Raw genomic sequence first — 18288 nt, forward strand, 5'->3', positions numbered from 1 at the left:
CCATGAATTCAGCTCATATTCTGATGTTGGTTGCTGCTTTCAGTTCGGAGCCTATTATGAGAGTTTCGTAAGTACGAAGTCCGAGTAACAACCCAATGCTTGCGACCTGACACTTGCCAAGATTTGCTTGACCCGCTGTAAATGCTCCACACGGGAATAGAGCTCGTTGTGTCAAGGTATCATGATATGTCTGTAGTGGGCATGAACAGCAGTATTGTGAGTATCCATAGATACCAATGTAAGTATACAGACGAGACAGATAAAGTACATAAAATTATAGACTCATTGACCTATGGTTCGCGTGTTTGTTGATGTCCGACATTCGTGACGTCGTTTGCGTCCATAGCTCAGTCGGCCAAACTAAACCCAACAGAGCCCTGGAGCACTAAAATCTAGCGACCGAGCCGGCGTAACTCCCCACAAGCTACCGCTTGAGGACTAAGGCTCCGGCGCTTGGTGTCCACTGACAGCTCGGAACAATCGCGTTTTCCGATCGGCGGCCGAAAGAAAAAAATATCAAGCTCGGCCAATGCGACACCAATTCAGGCAGTTCCAGGGCCTATTAGCTATTTTTTCTTGGATTTGGGGAGCCTGGGCTGGGACTGGGCAACGAATAGAGGGCCATGCGCGATTTGCTTTCTTTCTTTCCTTCCCGTCGATGACTTCTAAACTTTACTCTTGAAAACATTCTTCCCCTCTATTCTCCTCGCGTGGCAGACAGCTTTTATCCTCTCCTCTCTACCTTCTAAGATACCCCCCACCTAGTCATCATGTTGTCTCGAGGATCTCTTCGTTCGGCTCAGGTATGTTACTGTTTTGTGTCATGATGAGCTTTTTGGTGTTGTACATTTGGAGGAATGCCCGCATTTGGTGACGGCATGCATGTCATGATTGCGACGCAACAAGTGAGAGTTGAAGTTGTAAAAGGACAATGATTTGAACAACACAAATGGCTCATTGATACACCAATTGACATTGATCATCGCTAACTTTTCCAGCTGCTGCGCGGCGTCGCCAAACAACCCATCACCCGATCCTTCGCCACCGTCCAGTCCGACATCTTCAAGCCTGCCAAGTTCGGCGGCAAGTACACTGTCACCCTCATCCCCGGTGATGGTATCGGTACCGAGGTCGCCGAGTCTGTCAAGACTGTCTTCAAGGCCGACAACGTCCCCGTTGAGTGGGAGCAGATCGAGGTTTCCGGTCTCGAGACTGGCCGCACTGAGGATGCTTTCCGCGAGTCTGTCGCTTCTCTCAAGCGCAACAAGCTCGGTCTCAAGGGTATCCTTCACACCCCCATCAGCCGATCCGGCCACCAGAGTTTCAACGTCGCCATGCGACAGGAGCTTGACATCTATGCTTCCATCAGCTTGATCAAGAACATCCCCGGCTACGAGACCCGCCACAAGGACGTCGACCTGTGCATCATCCGAGAGAACACCGAGGGTGAGTACTCTGGTCTCGAGCACCAGAGCGTCGAGGGTGTCGTCGAGTCCCTCAAGATCATCACCCGCGCCAAGTCTGAGCGTATCGCCAAGTTCGCCTTCTCTTTCGCCCTCGCCAACGGTCGATCCAAGGTTACTTGCATCCACAAGGCCAACATCATGAAGCTCGCCGATGGTCTTTTCCGCAGCACCTTCCACCAGGTCGCCAAGGACTACCCCACTCTCGAGACCAACGACATGATTGTCGACAACGCCTCCATGCAGGCTGTCTCTCGTCCTCAGCAGTTTGACGTTATGGTCATGCCTAACCTTTACGGTGGTATCCTGTCCAACATTGGTGCCGCTCTCGTTGGTGGTCCCGGTATTGTTCCTGGTTGCAACATGGGTCGTGAGGTCGCTGTTTTCGAGCCTGGTTGCCGTCACGTCGGTCTTGACATCAAGGGCAAGGACCAGGCCAACCCTACTGCTATGCTTCTGTCCGGTAGCATGCTGCTGCGACACCTTGGTCTCGATGAGCATGCTAACCGCATCTCCAAGGCCACCTACGCCGTTATCGCCGAGGGGTAAGTCTCAATCCTTGAACTACAATTGAATTAAGTCACTAACACCCTCACAGCAAGGTCCGCACTCCCGATATGGGCGGCAAGTCCACCACCCACGAGTTCACCCGTGCCATCCTCGACAAGCTCGAGACCGTTTAAATGAAGCATCTTTTGTGATATCCCCCAAAAACAAAACCATGCGTTGATTTTATTTTCGTTTGTCTTGTCCACGAGACAATTTGGACAATATACGCACATCACTCACACCCCCACCATTACCTCGATCGAATATATACCTATGACGAGAGGAGTCTGCGGATTTAGGCGTTACGAGAGAGGCGGCGACGAAAAAAAGCAGAGGAAGATATAGCAGAGTGAAGGAGATTGTACGTGCAACATGAACTTGAGCAGTCTTGAATATATTGTAAAGTCCAATTGTTGTGTCATATGTGATGTTCTGTGTACTGTTTGTTTTCGGAATGCTCTTCAATTCCCGGCGCGTTTTCTCAGTCCCATCTCAGCGTAAAGGTGTACGAATTGATGGATTGCGCGCATTTGTCGGATCTTGGCGAGCGCTATCATCGCGGAGACCGAGCTGTTACAACCTCGGTTGAAGCTGCACCGAAGGATTGGTCTAGTCAATTGACGAATGAGGGTTGAGCGTCAGGGTATCAAAATAATTGACCAGGAAGAATACAAGAGACGAAATAACTTAGTCGCTCTCCGACTAGCACTTTAGACTGCCACTACTATGCTATTACTTGGAGACTTTGTCTTGTTCGGACACTGATTAAGAGGTAGACCAGCTTTCAGTGCTGCATCATGCAATTGCTCATATTTTCTACTCGACCCATTCTGTTGACAAGTACAGTACTGAGTCGATACTCCGCTGACAATGCTATACCCTGCGATTGACGATAAGAGCTGGTGTTTAAACAACCACTTATCATGATCTCTGTGCGGGTCTTTTCCGAGTACGACTATACGAGACAGCTGAAAAGGGAATGCGAATAGTTGCAAATAGCCCAAAGTAGTTAACTTGTCTCCAGGCTCCAGCAAAGCAGGGGTCAATCTAGGCTACAGCAAACTCACGATGCCTATAAAATACACACGGTACTCGAGTTGAATGCGGACTTGCAACACCTCTTCAAGTCCCAGCTCCAAGATGACATTCAATCTCAGCTCTGTACCAGATTACGATGACCTTCCTGAGGTCAAAGACATGCCCAAGGGTTGTGCCTGGGGTGTTTTTGACCAGGATGGTAAAAAAGACATGGTTGGAACACTCAACTTTCTCACTCCAGATGTCGTCCGCAACGCTGCTCTAGAAGTCAAAGATGGTATCTCCATATCTCTCAAGTAAATCTTCCTACTATCCTCATTTGGGCATTACTGACCCTTACAGTTGGCCCATCAATGCAATGACAAAACTCAATGTCCCAGGCCGAGCAGCACCCGAGCACAAAATCCTATACATCCCCGAGAGCATGGCTGCACTCCCCTTTGACCAGGGAAAGTCATGGGATGATGAAATCAGCTTCAACACCCAAGGAAGCTCTCAGTGGGATAGTCTATGTCACTTTCAGCACCAAGATTCAGGCCTCGCTTACAACGGCACAAATCCCACCAGAGAAGCCCTATCTGTCGACTCAACAGAGTCCAACACCATGCCCACGCTAGATCACTGGCATTCTCGAGGCTGTATCGCTGGGCGAGGAGTGTTACTCGACTACGCTGCTTACGCTGAAGAGAAGAACATTGAGTTTCATCCCTTTGACGGACATTGTATTACGGTTGAAGACCTTGAAGCTTGTGCGGCATACCAGAACGTCGAGTTCCAACCTGGTGACATTCTTCTAATCCGCACAGCCGCTACAGAAGTCGTCGACAAAATGGATCCTGCAGGCTTGGCCAAAATGATGGCTGCGAAACTCACCGGTCTTCACGGCTGTGAAGAGACTGCGAGATGGTTATGGAACAAGCGGTTTGCTGCAGCTGCGTCAGACTCAAGCTCGTTCGAAGCGTTTCCTCCATTGAAGCCCGATGGATCTATCGGTGGAATGAAAGACCTCGGTAAGTTTTTATATCCAAGTGAAGAGTTATCGCTGACTTGGTAGTGCTTCATGTGTATTGTTTGAGCTTCTTTGGTATGCCAATTGGAGAGTTGTGGGATTTGAGTAAGCTGGCTTTGTACTGCAGGGAGAAGAAGAGGTATTCGTTCATGATTACTTCGACACCTCTGAATCAGCCTGGATTGATTGGGTCGCCGCCGAATGCGCTGGCTATCTTCTAGAGACTGTATCTCAGTCGCAACCATAGAATTCCTGGTGTTGTGGAATCCCTCATATTGTCAGTGTCGTCAGTGAGCAACCTGATGACAGACTTAAAATTGTCAGAATGCTTGAAATAGAATGAGTAAGAAAAACTTTAACTTAAGTTCTCTGAGAGATATTTTATGTGTGGCTACCGTATTGAGCGGTTGTGATCTTGATGTGTGCCGGACCATGATCGCCAGGCATTGTGACAGCTCGAGCTTCAGAGAGTCGTCCAGTTCGGTCTGTGTTCACTTTGCAGGAACTCCAGAAATGCGGTAAAATGTGTGCAGCTTCTCTGTTGATAGTACCAGTTAAGACACAGGGGCCGCCATCTCGTTTGCGACAAATCTCAATTTCCGCCTGCCTTCGGTCCCTCTTCTTGGTATCTTCAGAACTTGCGGTTGGATCTTTCTCCTGTATTGACTTAAGCACTGGGTTCTGTTAGTATTGGGTATAAGAACTATCAATTGGGTGTGACTTACAGTACCTGACCAACGATATTGGCTGTGCAATTCTGTTACTGAGCTCCTGGGAGGCGGTCTGAAGGTTGAGCCAGCCCTCATCCTTTAGACAGTCTAAAGGAACAACAAGGAACAGGCCGCGTGGACAAAGAGTAGTCTGAAATCCGGTTTCGTTTCCTGTATACGGGATTGTATCAGGGTATCAGAAGAATTGGCCCGGGAGCATAAGAGACGAAATAATTTAGTTACCTTATGAGAGGTTAGAAAAACACTTAGGCTACTTTATTTTGGCGCCCTGAGCCTTAGAGGACAATTCTTTTGTTACCCGTGTTCCTTTTATTCTTGTGCTGTCGGCATCTCGGGCAATGTCAAACTGTTGTAGACGGGAAACGGGGTAGTGTGATGGGACGCCTGAGAGAGATGAAGAGATGGAGGAGAAAGGAAGCAAAGGGAGGCGTGGGAACTTATATTTGTAGAAGTAACGATAAGTTTGGTTATAGAAGGAAAGAAAGAGGGAAGGACGGGAGGTAATAATAAATTTGACTGGGGATGGTACCATAGCAACCTTCATGCAAATGTGAAGGAGGAGCAAATGTTAGCTGCGGAAGGTACATCCATAATCGTAGATAAAGACATAAGCCGCTGAATTACTGCGGAGAGCCTTAGGAGCAAACGATCAGTTTAGACTTGTGGTGCCTGGCTGTAGATGGTGTCCCCAGTTGGGAAGTCCTGGGGGCAAAGTTTAGATGTTGATTCAGCACTATAACGATATCATCTTTAACCTACCCATGTTCATGGATGGAGCTCTATTGAATCCCAGATCCCCCAATAGCTAACGACATAACCTAGTCTTTTAGCTGGACAGGACTCCCAGTGGAGCTGTCTGCCATCGATGGGACTTGTGGTCGGGCGATGGGGCCATCACGACTGTGTTGGCGATGATCTCCCGATCCATTGTGTGGGAAGTCATTGCGTGGAGAGCTACGGTGTTGATGACAAGCTTTCCCCCTTATTGCACTCTATCCTGCTTATCACCAGTTGTGGTCTTGTCGAAAGTCTTGTTCATGAGGTAAATGTCCCATTCGTTCTTCACAGTACACGTTGCCTGATAATCGGTGGTCTGAGATGACAAGAAGTTGTTGTCAAGGTTGAGCGTTTCGATTTTGGACTTGATACCAGTTTTTGGCAAGGCTTGGAGGTAGCTCTGGACGGTAATAATATTGTCGGTCATGTTATGAGTCTTGATCGACTCGAAACCTAACCAACCTCTTCCTTAGTTGTTGACAAGAGCCTTTTTGTATGACTTTTGCAAGCGGACCTCAAACGATAGAGAGTTCTTAGCTGGGTTGTTGGTATGAGTGATGGAGTTGACAACGTAATTCGGAGCGCCCTGGAGGACGTAACTGATAGGGCCAGAGTAAGGGGTGCCTGACCATCCTGGCCATAACTATAGACTGTTGGGTCGGTCTGAGGCGCATAGAAAAAGGTTGTTCTCAAGCTCATAGAGTCGTCAGCTACAGCTAGGAGATCAGTTGGTTGACCGATGTTGTATACTGGAGTGGCAGTTGTGCTCCATGTCGGCGACGCTGTACAGAAGCCATCCTCCTGTGCCTTGCGAATAGAGTTACGGATCCCGTTTAGATAAATTGACAGTGTCCCAATCCTTAATTAATACTTGGTGAGGCTGTACAGACTTAACTGCACTCACTCTTCCCGATTGAACAGCTCGGATCCAACAACTCGGACGAACTCGGATTCGACGGCGCGAATACGAACACTGTCGAGTTCAACTACGGACTACTCTGTACGTTTGCATACATTCTGCACAATACGCCATCTGTAAGTGGTAGTAGACCGACAGTTCAAAGACCAGCAGAGGGGGGTTCATTTGACGCAACATCGCCAAGGATCTCCAAACCGTTGCGCTGGTAAGCGACCTGCAGGAACAGGCTCGCGTCGAGATAAACGGGCGTCATGAGCAATCCGATTGGCTGAGATTCACATCTATAGATCAGATCAGATCCTGAGCGATATTCTAGACGTATTAAACCGGGTCATTATGGTGTAGAGAGCTTTCGTTATCAGTTCTCGCATTCGGGTACATGTCTCGTATTCGTACTCTGTATTGACAAACCACAAGTATGTCCGAGATAACAACTCCTGCAATGTTCTTGTTCGTTTTCGTAAAAGTATTCATACTTGTGATGTAAGTGTTGTAAGTACCTAGGTAGTTAGAGAATACGGATTGCATATGCAGTCAGATATCGATGTTCCAAGGGGCTTGGAATATCAAAAGGCGCCTCCATGTCAACTTCAAGTTTTCTATATAAGTAAACAAATCTCTCCTAAAGTCAGACCATAAATCAGCTCATCAACCCTCTTCTCTTTTATTAGTTTTCTCTTCTAAACCGCCAACATGTCAACCAACGAACTGATTTCCTACGACGAGGCCCAGAACTCAGCCTTCGACAATGTTCTTCACCGAAAATCAAAAGAATCAAGGGGAGGAATGCGAGCCATGATGAACAAAGACAACAAAGCCCACGCTGCCGCCGTCGACGAGTACTTTCAGTACTTCGATAACAAGAAGGCCGAAGATGAAGTACAAGCTGTCAGGCAGGAGAGAACTGATAACTACGCCAGTTTGACAAGACAGTAAGTCATGACAGCTCTGATTCACACGATTCTCACTGACTGAACAGATACTACAACCTCGCCACAGATCTCTACGAGTACGGATGGTCTCAAAGTTTTCATTTCTGTCGATTCGCCTACGGTGAACCCTTCCATCAAGCCATCGCTCGACACGAACACTACCTCGCACACAACATTGGCATTAAACCTGGGATGAAAGTCCTCGACGTTGGATGTGGTGTCGGTGGACCTGCTCGAGAGATCGTCAAGTTTACCGGAGCTCATGTTACTGGTTTGAATATCAACGAGTATCAAGTCTCACGTGCGAGTATCTATGCTGAGAAGGAGGGACTGTCTGATAAACTCAAATTTGTTCAGGGCGATTTCATGGTTAGTAAATCGTTTTCATGGCGGGATGAGAGAGCTAACAGTGGTAGAAAATGCCCTTTCCTGATAACTCATTCGACGCCGTCTATGCTATCGAAGCAACCGTCCACGCCCCCTCCCTAGAAGGCGTCTACAGCGAAATCCGACGTGTCCTCAAACCAGGCGGCATCTTTGGCGTTTACGAGTGGCTCATGACAGACGCCTACGACAACGACGACCTGGAACAACGACGTATCCGTCTCGACATCGAACTAGGCGACGGCATCGCACAGATGTTCAAGATCGACCACGGATTATCAGCCATCAAAGCAGCAGGATTCGAACTACTCCACCACGAGGATCTCGCAGCCACAGATGACGGACCAGCACCGTGGTACTGGCCGTTGGACAGTGACATGCGATATGCGCAGAGCTGGAGTGATCTATTGACGGTATTCAGAATGAATAAGTGGGGGAGATTGGTGATGCATAATCTGATTGGATTGTTGGAGACGTGCAGGATTGCGCCGCAGGGAACGAGGAAGACGGCTGATGGATTGGCCAAGGGGGCAGATGCTTTGGTCGAGGGTGGGAAGAGGAAGTTGTTTACACCTATGTATTTGATGGTAGGGAAGAACCCTGAGGAAACTATTTAGGAGAGGTGTCTACGTGTTGGTATAATGGATAGAATAGAGGAGCAATAATGCAGAGTATTAATACATATAGACCTGGGATTCCCACTTACAACATCGTCTAGCTAGCAATCAGCACAGATCCTTCCATAGGGCTGACTCCATAATTGAACCGAGCTGAGAATGAGCGGGCAGCAGTAATAAGGCGCAGCACGTAAGCGGGAATTAAACAGATATATATGAAACCAATAGACTTGATATTTCTGTTTGTAGCTGAGCAACCAAGATATAATCCTTGACCGCTCATAACCTGGCTTGCTGGAAATTACATCAACATACCTACAGTGAAACAACCCTAATAAAAGCTTATCTCTTATCTAAGGTTAACTCTTATCGATAAGAGCAGACGAACAGACCCCGGCCTCTGGTGTTGTAATCCGGACGGAGCTAACTTAGGTACCTACAGAGCTATAATCTCACCCAGCCTCTGCGACCGCGCGTCAAAAGACAAATTTAATTTACGAGTGACTCTCAAAAAGCGATCAGATGTAAAGGCGCAGTGTTGTTCCTCTCTCGGATACTCACCATTCCGTGCTGATTGATCCCCTCTGCGAATAGTATGAGATACGTCGCGGATCTTGAGGCGCAGGTCTTGGCTACTGGGTCATCGTGGGGACAGGGCTGAAGCGAGGTCCCCGGAATTCCATCTGCCGAATGAGACGAAGGAAGGGAGAAAAAGAGTCGGTCTAATCAAGAGAATTACGACATGATGTTCTGGGTATTGAAATGTCGGCCCTTGTTTGGTCGCTTTGGCGGTTGATCATTATCGCCCAGCAAATGGAACAGCCCGTCTCACGTCATCTCATCTGTCGTGGCGGTTTAATAAACAATTACAGTACATTAGCCCAAGACAGGCCAAGTGATTCCATCACACAGTCCCAGTTTGGTCCCCAGTGGCTGGTCTAGATCCCTGTTCGCTCCAAACTGACTTAATACCCTCGTGTCCCCCTCAACTTTTGCGAAACCCTTTCTGCCCCCTCCTCAGCTCTGGAACACAAGGTGTCGTCAATTAATCAGCGCGATAAAGCGACTTACGAAGGAAAGATAAAGCGTCTACGAAGTGAATTGGTTAGCGACACGTTTTTACGATTGATACGACGACTCTGGATGTTGGGCCGACACTGAATATTTGGGAGCCTTACCGATCGTGGCTGCAAGCATCGTACCTTGCAGCTGAAACACGCAACCCGATACTGCACCATAACAAACCGTCATCATGTTGAAAAAGAAGGAGACCCTAACTATCATCACGCCCATCCCGGGCTTCATCCCGCGACAACTCGCAATCGACCTCTTGCACTCCCACAGCGAAATCATCACGCTAAACCCTCTCGTCCTCAGCCACAAGCCCATCCCCGCACCTCGCAATGCCGCCGCCGACGAGTACTACAGCACCTGGTATGAGATCACCGAGCGCATCCAGTATCTCCCTGGCTTGGGAAAGATGGGCTCCGGAAAGCTTACCTTTAATGGCTGCTTCCACGATATGCCATGGGGCATGCAGAGTCATATTTATATCCCTCTCGGTATCGACATGAGGAACAAGTACCGTATTATGGGAAATCAACCCGGTATTGAACCGCCGGAGCAGCCGGAGCTTGGTCTTGAGCAGCTTGGTGCGCCGAAGGAGGGTCTTTATCTTCGTACTGATGTTGATCTCAAGGCGAACATTACCCTGATGGGTTTTGTCAAGGCGGAGTCGAGAAAGGCTAGTGTTGATATGGTTAACCGCATGGTTAAGAAAGCTGAGCTTCTTGATGCTGGTCTGTTGAAGGCTATGTTCCAGGATGGAAAGCTCAAGACGTATAATCCGAATGATCGATCGGAGGGTAGTCAAGCTCGACAGGAGGCTCTTCAACGCCAGGCTACCGGTCTTCCAGACACTCAATACGCTATTCCCCGACCTGGTTCAGTATCTGCGAGCCCAGGGCCTTCGTACCAACAGCCCTACGGATATCAACAGCCCATTCCACCTCAACGCTCACCAACATACCATTACGCCAACCCCGACAACAGCGGCTCTCAATACCCGCAAAGCCCATACGTCTACCCAAATCAAACACCACCACCTGGCCAATACCAGCAACAAGCACCGCCCGTCCCTCCAAAGACCAACATCCAGAGCTTCCCCATGGAATTGCCTGGTGACTACTACCACCCCCAGCAGTCCCCAGGTCTTCAGCCAAGTCCGGGTCACCCACCCGCCAACTACCGCAACTCAACAGGATCCTACGATCCACGATGGTCGCAGTCAACCCAATCTGCGGGCGACCGCAACAGCGCATTCTCTCAATCCACGGGAGGATATCAATCGCCTGCGATAGGACAGCAGCAGAATTTCGCGGCGGAATTGCCTTCTCATAATGAGACATCAGAGGAGCACAAGCATAGATAATGAGATGGAATTTGTTTTGGGTAAAAAGCGACGACGGTCATTTAATGAGATTGTTTTGGGGTCGCTGTTCTGGGATGAAAATGAACAGGCGTTTTGTTGGGATGGATTCAGATACCTTTTGTTAGCAATGCCACGTAATGTCGATGCTCTTTCCAATACACAGTTCTTTCTATGTTTGTGGACGTGAGAGGTGATGTTGAGGAAGCAGGTGAATGTCAGAAGAGATGTCCTTTGAGCTAGCACAAGATGACCAAATTATTTCGTCTTTTGGCCTCGGCGGCCAATTCTTCTGAGATCCCGACGGGAAGGAAGCAAGGTTGGCGGGATGAGGCAGGTGCTCTGGTGGAGGTTGTTCATCGTCGGTGCCTGCCTTCATTATGAATCACTCCCTACAAAGGCCTTCTCAGGCGCAGCTAGAACCTCAGCCTTTCATCACCGACCAACATCATCACGTTGCAGCATCTTTTCTGTCCACTCGTTTGCCTTCCATACATTTCTCGTCAGCACTGCCACTCTTCGGTTCTTCACCGTCGCCATGCACAGGCTCCAGGCAAAGAAGAAGTCCCGGGCAAAGAAGAGATCCCAGGCAAAGAGGGAGTCCCAGTCAAAGGAGGTCCCAATCAAAGAGGAGATCCCGGCCAAACAAGAGGTCCCAGCCAAGGAGGAGGATCCAGCTAAGGGGCAGGATCCAGCCAGGGAGGAGATCCCAGCCAGGGAGGAGATCCCAGCCAGGGAGGAGATCCCAGCCAGGGAGGAGATCCCAGCCAGGGAGGAGATCCCAGCCACAGAGGACCGATGGACAAGATATCCAATTATAACTGAGTTCCTCGCCAACATGAAACCTCTCAGCTCTCCAGTCACCCGCGACCTCGAACATGAGGTCGTATGCGACTTCAATGTGGATGACGCGCTCCCGGTGGGAAGATACATGCCAGAAATTTCTTGCTCACAAGGCATGTCTCTCCTTCTCATGCAGAATTGTTTTGCAGTCGAACTAACTTAGCTAGGCGAGCGGCCTCGATACTCCCATCCGACGAAACTTCCTTTTCAATTGGATCCGTTGGACATTCCTCCCAAGTTTGGATTTGGATGGCTGTTCAATGCGTTGGTGAGGAATATTAAAGCCGCGAACCCTGACTTCCGATTCGATAACATCGATATCATTGCCCATGCCGGCACTTTGGCATGCTGTTCCATGTATTTCAACAACATCACCCCCGAGAACGCTCGGGAGTTGGGGCAAATAAGATTGCAACTTTGGGGAAACACGCTTTTTTTATACAACGAGGAAGAAATCAAAAGCGGGCGCATAGACGGCCTTCATAATGCCATACTGCTTACAATTACATCAAAAGATTGGAGGCGCCCATTTCGCGCAGTGAGATACAACTTCGGTGGCCTCAACTGCCTAGTTGTCTTTCCCTATGAAGTACGATGCCCCGACCCGTCTACTGTTACTGCTACCGACGAAGGCAATAGTGTACCCGAGAACGCTCAGAAAGGCAAGGCTATGATCAAGCCAGACGACAACACCGAGAACTCTATTGCTAAATACACAGCTAGTATCTTGACGCACAAATATGGTGATGAAATTCACAACAGTCGCATGCTCTCAAGAGAAGTGCCCTTTGACTGGTTCACGAGACTCGACTACCATGTCTGCGCGGTCCTCAAATCGAATATTAACTCCACCTGGCTCCGTGCCATTAGATTCGACTCAGCAGACGCCCGCTGTGAGGTGTATGAGAGCGCACGGAGAGGTCAAAAGGATTACATTCACGATTTCGCTGGTATTCTCAGGTGGTTGAGGGAATCAATGATAAAACGGACATCCACCACATTCTGCTCCATGGAAACAGTCGAATCAGAAGAAGGCACCTCGCTACGTCTTTAGGATGAGGACTTCCGCGAAAGATTCTTCTTCGAGGTATACGGTGAGTTCTGGGATGCCCAGGTTGAAAGCCTCACGAAGGGGAAGATCACATGGACTGAAAAAGAAAACATTGAGGAGGCATGGAGAAGACATCAAGCTCAGCTCGAGATAGATGAGATGTGCGAAATTTACTCGAAATCAGCCCTGAGGCGGACTCGAAGAAGAAGCTGCCCGCCGGAGTGTTCCAGAGAATCGGTTGTGAGATGAGTTTGCGTCGAGATGGCAGAGTTTGTTATAACTAGCAGTCATACATATGATACACTAGCGCTTGAAACACTTTAATCATACAATTCTTACTTCAAAGAGTTCAGGGGGAGATCTACTTGATTGCGATATATTGTATTCAGCAATATCTCACCAATGTGCTATGAGAGCTTTCCCTCCCAACCATTTTCTCCTGATTCGGTCTTAAGCACCGGAAGACTTGAATGCTGCGGCCATTGGACGAAGGTATTCAGCCCAAACCCCATAGGCATGTACAGACGACAAACCAGATAATATCGAATCAAGATAGTGACATCCATTCATATATGAATTCTTTACTCCCAGGCACTGTATCGTGACTACTCCTATAAGCCTTTCAACGCACAGCTTCATACCATTACATTCGATATTTACAAAGCTGCCTTTAAAACTGAGGGTATGAAATGCAAATGAAAGAAGAATGTTATAAACTATGAGCTCGTTGATAAATTCATGGAGCAGTTTGGTTGATTCAAGGCTCTTTGAATATCTCAGGGGCTATAGTTATTCCAGAGATTTACAACTATACCTGATTTGATATGATAGAAGACTTGAGGTTTCAAATTAACTCTCAGATGAGTCTAGAACAACGGACAAAGGCAAGGAGACGTTCTACGGCGATCTGACGTCAGCTGATATCGCCCATGTCATCCGCAAGGCGCAACTTCATTAGAAAATCCTCACTCTTCCCATCACCATATCCTCTCATCTTACTCAACTCTCATACCCATCATGTCCTTCAAAACCATCAAGACACGCAACCTAGAAGTAGGCTACTATGACCATGGTTCGCCCACGGGCTGGCCAGTCCTTCTCTACCACGGCTTCCCCTATGACATCCACGCCTACGACCAAGTTATCCCCAAACTCGTATCAAACAATGCCCGAGTCATAGTTCCTTACCTCCGCGGCTTCGGTCCAACACGGTTCCTGTCTTCACAAACCATGCGAAGCGGCCAACAAGCTGCTCTAGGCTCAGATGTAATCGAACTTATGGATGCCTTGGATATCGAAAAAGCAACACTTGGCGGCTTTGACTGGGGCGGTGTCTCATGTTGTGTTGCAGCTGCACTTTGGCCAGAACGTGTATCTGGTCTTGTGTCGTATGCTTCGTATGATATTGTGGATGTATCAAGTTCTCAAATCCCCTCTGAACCAGCTTTGGAATGTTCGTTTTGGTATCAGCATTTATTCCAACAAGACCGTGGAGAAAAATGTCTAGCTGAGAATAGACGGTCTTTATGTCGAATGCTCTGGGAACAATGGTCACCAACCTTTTCATTCAGCGAGGACTTCTACGCTCGCACAGCGGAGTCTTTTGATAATCCTGACTTTGTAGACGTGGTTATACACGCCTACAGATTCTGTTTTGGAAATGCAAAAGGTGACCCAGAGTTACAGAAGCTTGAGGATGCCCTTGCTACGAAACCAAAGATTGTGGTGCCGACTGTTGCGTTGGATGGGTTGAGGGATCCTTTGAAACGAGGTGGTACTGCGAGCCATAGGGGACAGTTCGCGGGACGGTTGGAAAGGAGGGACTTTGATGTTGGTCATGCTTTTCCTACGGAGGCGCCGAGGGAGTTTGCAAATGCTGTTTTGACTGTTCATAGGTGGCAGGCTGAGTGAAAGTGATATGAATTTCTATGAGCTGGGAGTGATAGTTTCTGAAACCCAAAGGCTAAGCTACTGAAATTAGTTTGAAACATTTCAGTGAATATCTTTTCTATAAGCCATAGCAGCATTGACACTATTGCTGAGTGTATCGTAAGAGTATCGTGAGATGGTTAGCTCATGAAACAGCACATATGAGATCTTCAAGATGAAGTTGAATCGTATCACCCGTGATCCGACCACCTCAAAACCACCGAAGAAACAAAGTTCTATCTAACCCTTAAGAAGCTAAGCATCCGATCCTTCTCGTGTTGTAATCTTATCAAGATTACCAACTCGTGATGCAGCAACCAGCTCACCGTACCCCAACCAATCGTGGCATTTTATTTCCGAGCCGCCGGCAAGTTAACCGAAATATTTCCGCCCTCCTCTGTGGCTACACTTCCTTCACTGCACTGTAATTAAGCTCTGCTGAAGAATTGATCAACACCACAATTCTACACCTAAGCACCAATCCGTCCTCATTGCCATTCCTCGCACCATATCTTCTCAACGCCATTTCACAGTCAAAGCTTCATCATTGTCGACCGAACATCGATAGCGTCGATTCCCGCCCGCCGCGCGGCGCAATCGCCGAGCACGGTACTCGTCAGCTTCCACTAACGTTCTTCGAGTTAGTTGTATGCAGGTACCTTTAATCCCTGTCGTGGTTGGCCGAGACGTCAGCCAAGACAAATTGGCAGACGTCGAAATCACACGAGCTTCAGAAATAATCGCGATGGCTAAGAACAGCCAAGTCAAGCCAAGATAATAGTGGGAAAATAAACAAGAATGATAGTATAATTTAAGCCAAGATAATGGTCGTAATCGATTAGTTGTCATGAATGCACGCTATGAATGTAACTCCTACCCGAATGAGCCAATCACTATAGTAAACCCTTTCCATCTCGGAAAACTTCGTCATACCAATGTGTGTCTCCATTACTCGCTTGACACACAGTATTCCAATCCGTAGCCCGTAGCTGCCATGCCTTGGACTCCTTGTTCTTGCCAAACAAGAGCGAAGCGCTTCCCTTGTCCTTTGCGCCGTAGGACCACACGTTCAGAGTATCGGCAATGCTCGCTAGCGGCGCCGTGTTGTTTGCTGTCATGTGCGCCTCCAGTAGGTTGCGCAGGTGGGGAAAGTACCACGTCTTATCCCACCATTCTGTTCTTCGGCTCTTGAGACCGTCGCGCCAGGCGTTGTGGTGGATTGCGACGGGGACAGAGGTTGTCCAGAAGTCGACGTAGAGCGAGACGTCGCCCCATGTGCCGTCGTTGTCTAATTGTGCGAGAGGAGCTTCTGCGGCAGAAATGTCGTTGGGGACGCCGCCGATTCGTGGGGGCGATACGCCTGCTTTGCTCGAGTGTTCGGAGATGGAAGAAGCGTCGTCGAGAGAAACAAAGTAGCCGCCAGTTTCGGAGTAGCAAGTTGGGTAGAAAAGCTCTTGCGCGTAGTCCAGACCGACATGGTACTCGAATTCGTGTCGAGCAGACATGGCTGCCTCCTTACCGGGGTTATCGGTGGCAAAGTCATCTTCGTGAACATGTTGGCGCCAAAGTTCCTGCTCGCCAAAGACCTCGGCAAAGATTCCTTGATCACCAGCAAGATCCTCGGCGGACCTGACTTCCAAAAGGTCCTGGTCCATGCGATCTTTGACGCGTTGGAAGTATCGTCGCATGTCGCCTGCAGGACCCATGAAACTTCCGCTGTTGACATATTTGGGTCGCACGTATTTGTATCGTCCAATGCTAAAGTCTGTCAAGAAGCCAAACACATTCTCGGGAAGTGTGCTGTCGGGAATGTCGTGGCAGTAGAGGTTCGAGATTTTGTCGCGTGGGGCGATGCAACCTTTTTGCGCGGCGGCGATGATGGTCTGCTGCATGAGGTCCTTGTCGAAGAAACCATACTCCTCTGCAATGCGCTTGTTCGCTCGTTCATTGCTGGCGTAGTATCGGTTTAGGAGCACGCTGGGTGGTAGTTGTAGCCAAATATCGTGGGCGTCGAGCATCAGCACCAGATCGTCCTCCCCCAACTTTTCGTCTTCAGAGACCTCATCACCAGTAGCCCATTGTAGGTAGTTGAGTGTTCCAGTGATCTTGCCCAACTGCGAAGGACCAATGCCGTCGGCGTCGGTATGAAAGTCTTTCTTCCAGTTGACGATAACAGGAGCAGGATACCCCAAAGCGACTGCGCTGCTGATGACTTTGCATAGATCGGAACTCGAGTCGTCGACGGGCAGTACAATAACAAACTTTCGATCGCCAGAGGAAATATTCGCAGGTGTGATTCTCGTGTCTTCTAATATCGGTCCGTAAGGTCTCCAAACACTATCATTAAAGATCTAACGACGGTCAGCAGTAAAACTTAAGCTTAAGACAGGGTGCATACTAAGCGGTAAAGTAAAAAAGTAGCAACGACAAACGCAAACAGTAACGTAAAACCCTTCTTAATCCATCGCCAATTGGACCTATTCACACGGTACCTTTGACGAGGACGCGCAGCGCCTGGCAGGGCAATGTGTGAAGCCATGAGTCATGAAGCTGTATATGGAAGACAAAACAGAAGAACAAATGTTGTAGGTATAGAATTGGAAGTGTAGTAGGTGCAAGGGAGAGACCGAAAAGTGGCGCCCGTCGAAGCAATATACAAGTTGTAACCACTATGTAGAGGAATAGGTAAAGAATAACTTTAAAAAACAGGGTTGGGGAACGGCCAAGGAAAAGGAAAGAGTGACGATCTAAAGGAGTGAAAAGGTCAAGCGACTGTAACGAAGATGAGTTTGACTTGACTTGACAAGGCAGACAGGAGGTCGATGGGACGGTACATCGGCAGTTTCCCACTCTAAACCCTGCCCGTCGTAGATTGAATACGGGTCCTAATCTTATCAAGTATTGCTTCTACCAATTATGGAGGGGAGGTACATATTCTCAGCTCCACGGCCAACGCGTGTTGATCTACCCTTGCGCCTCCAAGCTGGAAGCCACAGGGGATGGGCGCGGCATACTTTTAGGCCAAGGAGCTAATTCCTGAGTGATCATCGGACTCTAATTGGATGAGCATACGCCTAGGGCTGTGATAGCCCTGGAGCTAATGTCCATGTTAAGGCGGAGGAACAAGCCATTGAAGTTCCTCGGGTAAGTCAAGCCGCGGACATGATTATACTTTTGAGTGACTTTATTGTAAATTCCAAGTTTGTTGGGGGCTGCATGTGCATTTTGAAAATGGCTAAAATGGGTACATTACAGCGCCCAGGCAGCCCCAAGAGTTGGCACATGCCATAGACTCCACTGAGTTTGCAGGTTGACGAACCCACGATGAAACATTCCGAGCTCCTTCTAAGCACGGATCTTGTTACAAGTCTGAGCGTAAGTTGACCGATATTCAGGAGATTTGGTTTATCGATAACTGTACACATCCAAAGGGGCAATTTATTTGACACTATTCCTTAGTGCTTAGCAAACACATCCATATTTTTAGCTTCCATCGGCTGTAGCCTTGTTGTAACACCACCTGTAATTTTGACTGCATGAGGCGTAATCCCCCTGAATACAAAAACCTCAGCCCATAAGCCATGTTTTCTATGCAGCGCCAGCGTTTAACAAAAAAAA

At 48.4% G+C, this 18288-nt stretch overlaps 8 protein-coding genes across 8 annotated transcripts; 6 read left to right on the plus strand and 2 right to left on the minus strand.

Annotated features, from left to right (window-relative positions):
• The first annotated feature begins 585 nt into the window (after nucleotides 1-585).
• B0J16DRAFT_339969 (isocitrate dehydrogenase [NAD] subunit 1 mitochondrial precursor) lies at nucleotides 586-2496 on the plus strand. Its single transcript, XM_046127612.1, has 3 exons — nucleotides 586-803; nucleotides 999-2008; nucleotides 2062-2496. The coding sequence occupies exons 1-3, from the start codon at nucleotides 771-773 to the stop codon at nucleotides 2144-2146; spliced, it is 1128 nt and encodes a 375-aa protein (XP_045985541.1). The 5' UTR covers nucleotides 586-770; the 3' UTR covers nucleotides 2147-2496.
• A 656-nt stretch (nucleotides 2497-3152) lies between these two features.
• Nucleotides 3153-4280, plus strand: B0J16DRAFT_383496 (putative cyclase-domain-containing protein; the record flags this gene model as incomplete). Its single annotated transcript, XM_046131340.1, has 3 exons — nucleotides 3153-3346; nucleotides 3393-4060; nucleotides 4105-4280. The coding sequence occupies 3 exons, from the start codon at nucleotides 3153-3155 to the stop codon at nucleotides 4278-4280; spliced, it is 1038 nt and encodes a 345-aa protein (XP_045985542.1).
• A 1431-nt stretch (nucleotides 4281-5711) lies between these two features.
• B0J16DRAFT_339972 (uncharacterized protein) lies at nucleotides 5712-6051 on the minus strand. The gene has a single exon (XM_046127613.1). The coding sequence runs from the start codon at nucleotides 5992-5994 to the stop codon at nucleotides 5773-5775; it is 222 nt and encodes a 73-aa protein (XP_045985543.1). The 5' UTR covers nucleotides 5995-6051; the 3' UTR covers nucleotides 5712-5772.
• Nucleotides 6052-7083: 1032 nt separating this feature from the next.
• Nucleotides 7084-8681, plus strand: B0J16DRAFT_371442 (S-adenosyl-L-methionine-dependent methyltransferase). Its single transcript, XM_046130409.1, has 3 exons — nucleotides 7084-7418; nucleotides 7466-7787; nucleotides 7835-8681. The coding sequence occupies exons 1-3, from the start codon at nucleotides 7180-7182 to the stop codon at nucleotides 8417-8419; spliced, it is 1146 nt and encodes a 381-aa protein (XP_045985544.1). The 5' UTR covers nucleotides 7084-7179; the 3' UTR covers nucleotides 8420-8681.
• Nucleotides 8682-9411: 730 nt separating this feature from the next.
• Nucleotides 9412-11028, plus strand: B0J16DRAFT_118204 (uncharacterized protein). The gene has a single exon (XM_046121574.1). The coding sequence runs from the start codon at nucleotides 9672-9674 to the stop codon at nucleotides 10848-10850; it is 1179 nt and encodes a 392-aa protein (XP_045985545.1). The 5' UTR covers nucleotides 9412-9671; the 3' UTR covers nucleotides 10851-11028.
• A 476-nt stretch (nucleotides 11029-11504) lies between these two features.
• Nucleotides 11505-13060, plus strand: B0J16DRAFT_339976 (uncharacterized protein). Its single transcript, XM_046127614.1, has 2 exons — nucleotides 11505-11803; nucleotides 11858-13060. Exons 1-2 carry the CDS (start codon nucleotides 11686-11688, stop codon nucleotides 12742-12744), a joined length of 1005 nt encoding a protein of 334 aa, XP_045985546.1. The 5' UTR covers nucleotides 11505-11685; the 3' UTR covers nucleotides 12745-13060.
• A 310-nt stretch (nucleotides 13061-13370) lies between these two features.
• Nucleotides 13371-15016, plus strand: B0J16DRAFT_339978 (Alpha/Beta hydrolase protein). Its single transcript, XM_046127615.1, has one exon. It carries the CDS (start codon nucleotides 13759-13761, stop codon nucleotides 14650-14652), a length of 894 nt encoding a protein of 297 aa, XP_045985547.1. The 5' UTR covers nucleotides 13371-13758; the 3' UTR covers nucleotides 14653-15016.
• Nucleotides 15017-15563: 547 nt separating this feature from the next.
• B0J16DRAFT_265360 (uncharacterized protein) lies at nucleotides 15564-17209 on the minus strand (the record flags this gene model as incomplete). Its single annotated transcript, XM_046123392.1, has 2 exons — nucleotides 15564-17021; nucleotides 17069-17209. The coding sequence occupies 2 exons, from the start codon at nucleotides 17207-17209 to the stop codon at nucleotides 15564-15566; spliced, it is 1599 nt and encodes a 532-aa protein (XP_045985548.1).
• Between the last annotated feature and the right edge of the window lie 1079 nt (nucleotides 17210-18288).

Source organism: Fusarium flagelliforme (assembly GCF_020744385.1).
Source record: "Fusarium flagelliforme strain FIESC 12 MPI-CAGE-AA-0113 chromosome Unknown B0J16scaffold_3, whole genome shotgun sequence".
Taxonomy (NCBI): Eukaryota; Fungi; Ascomycota; class Sordariomycetes; order Hypocreales; family Nectriaceae; genus Fusarium; species Fusarium flagelliforme.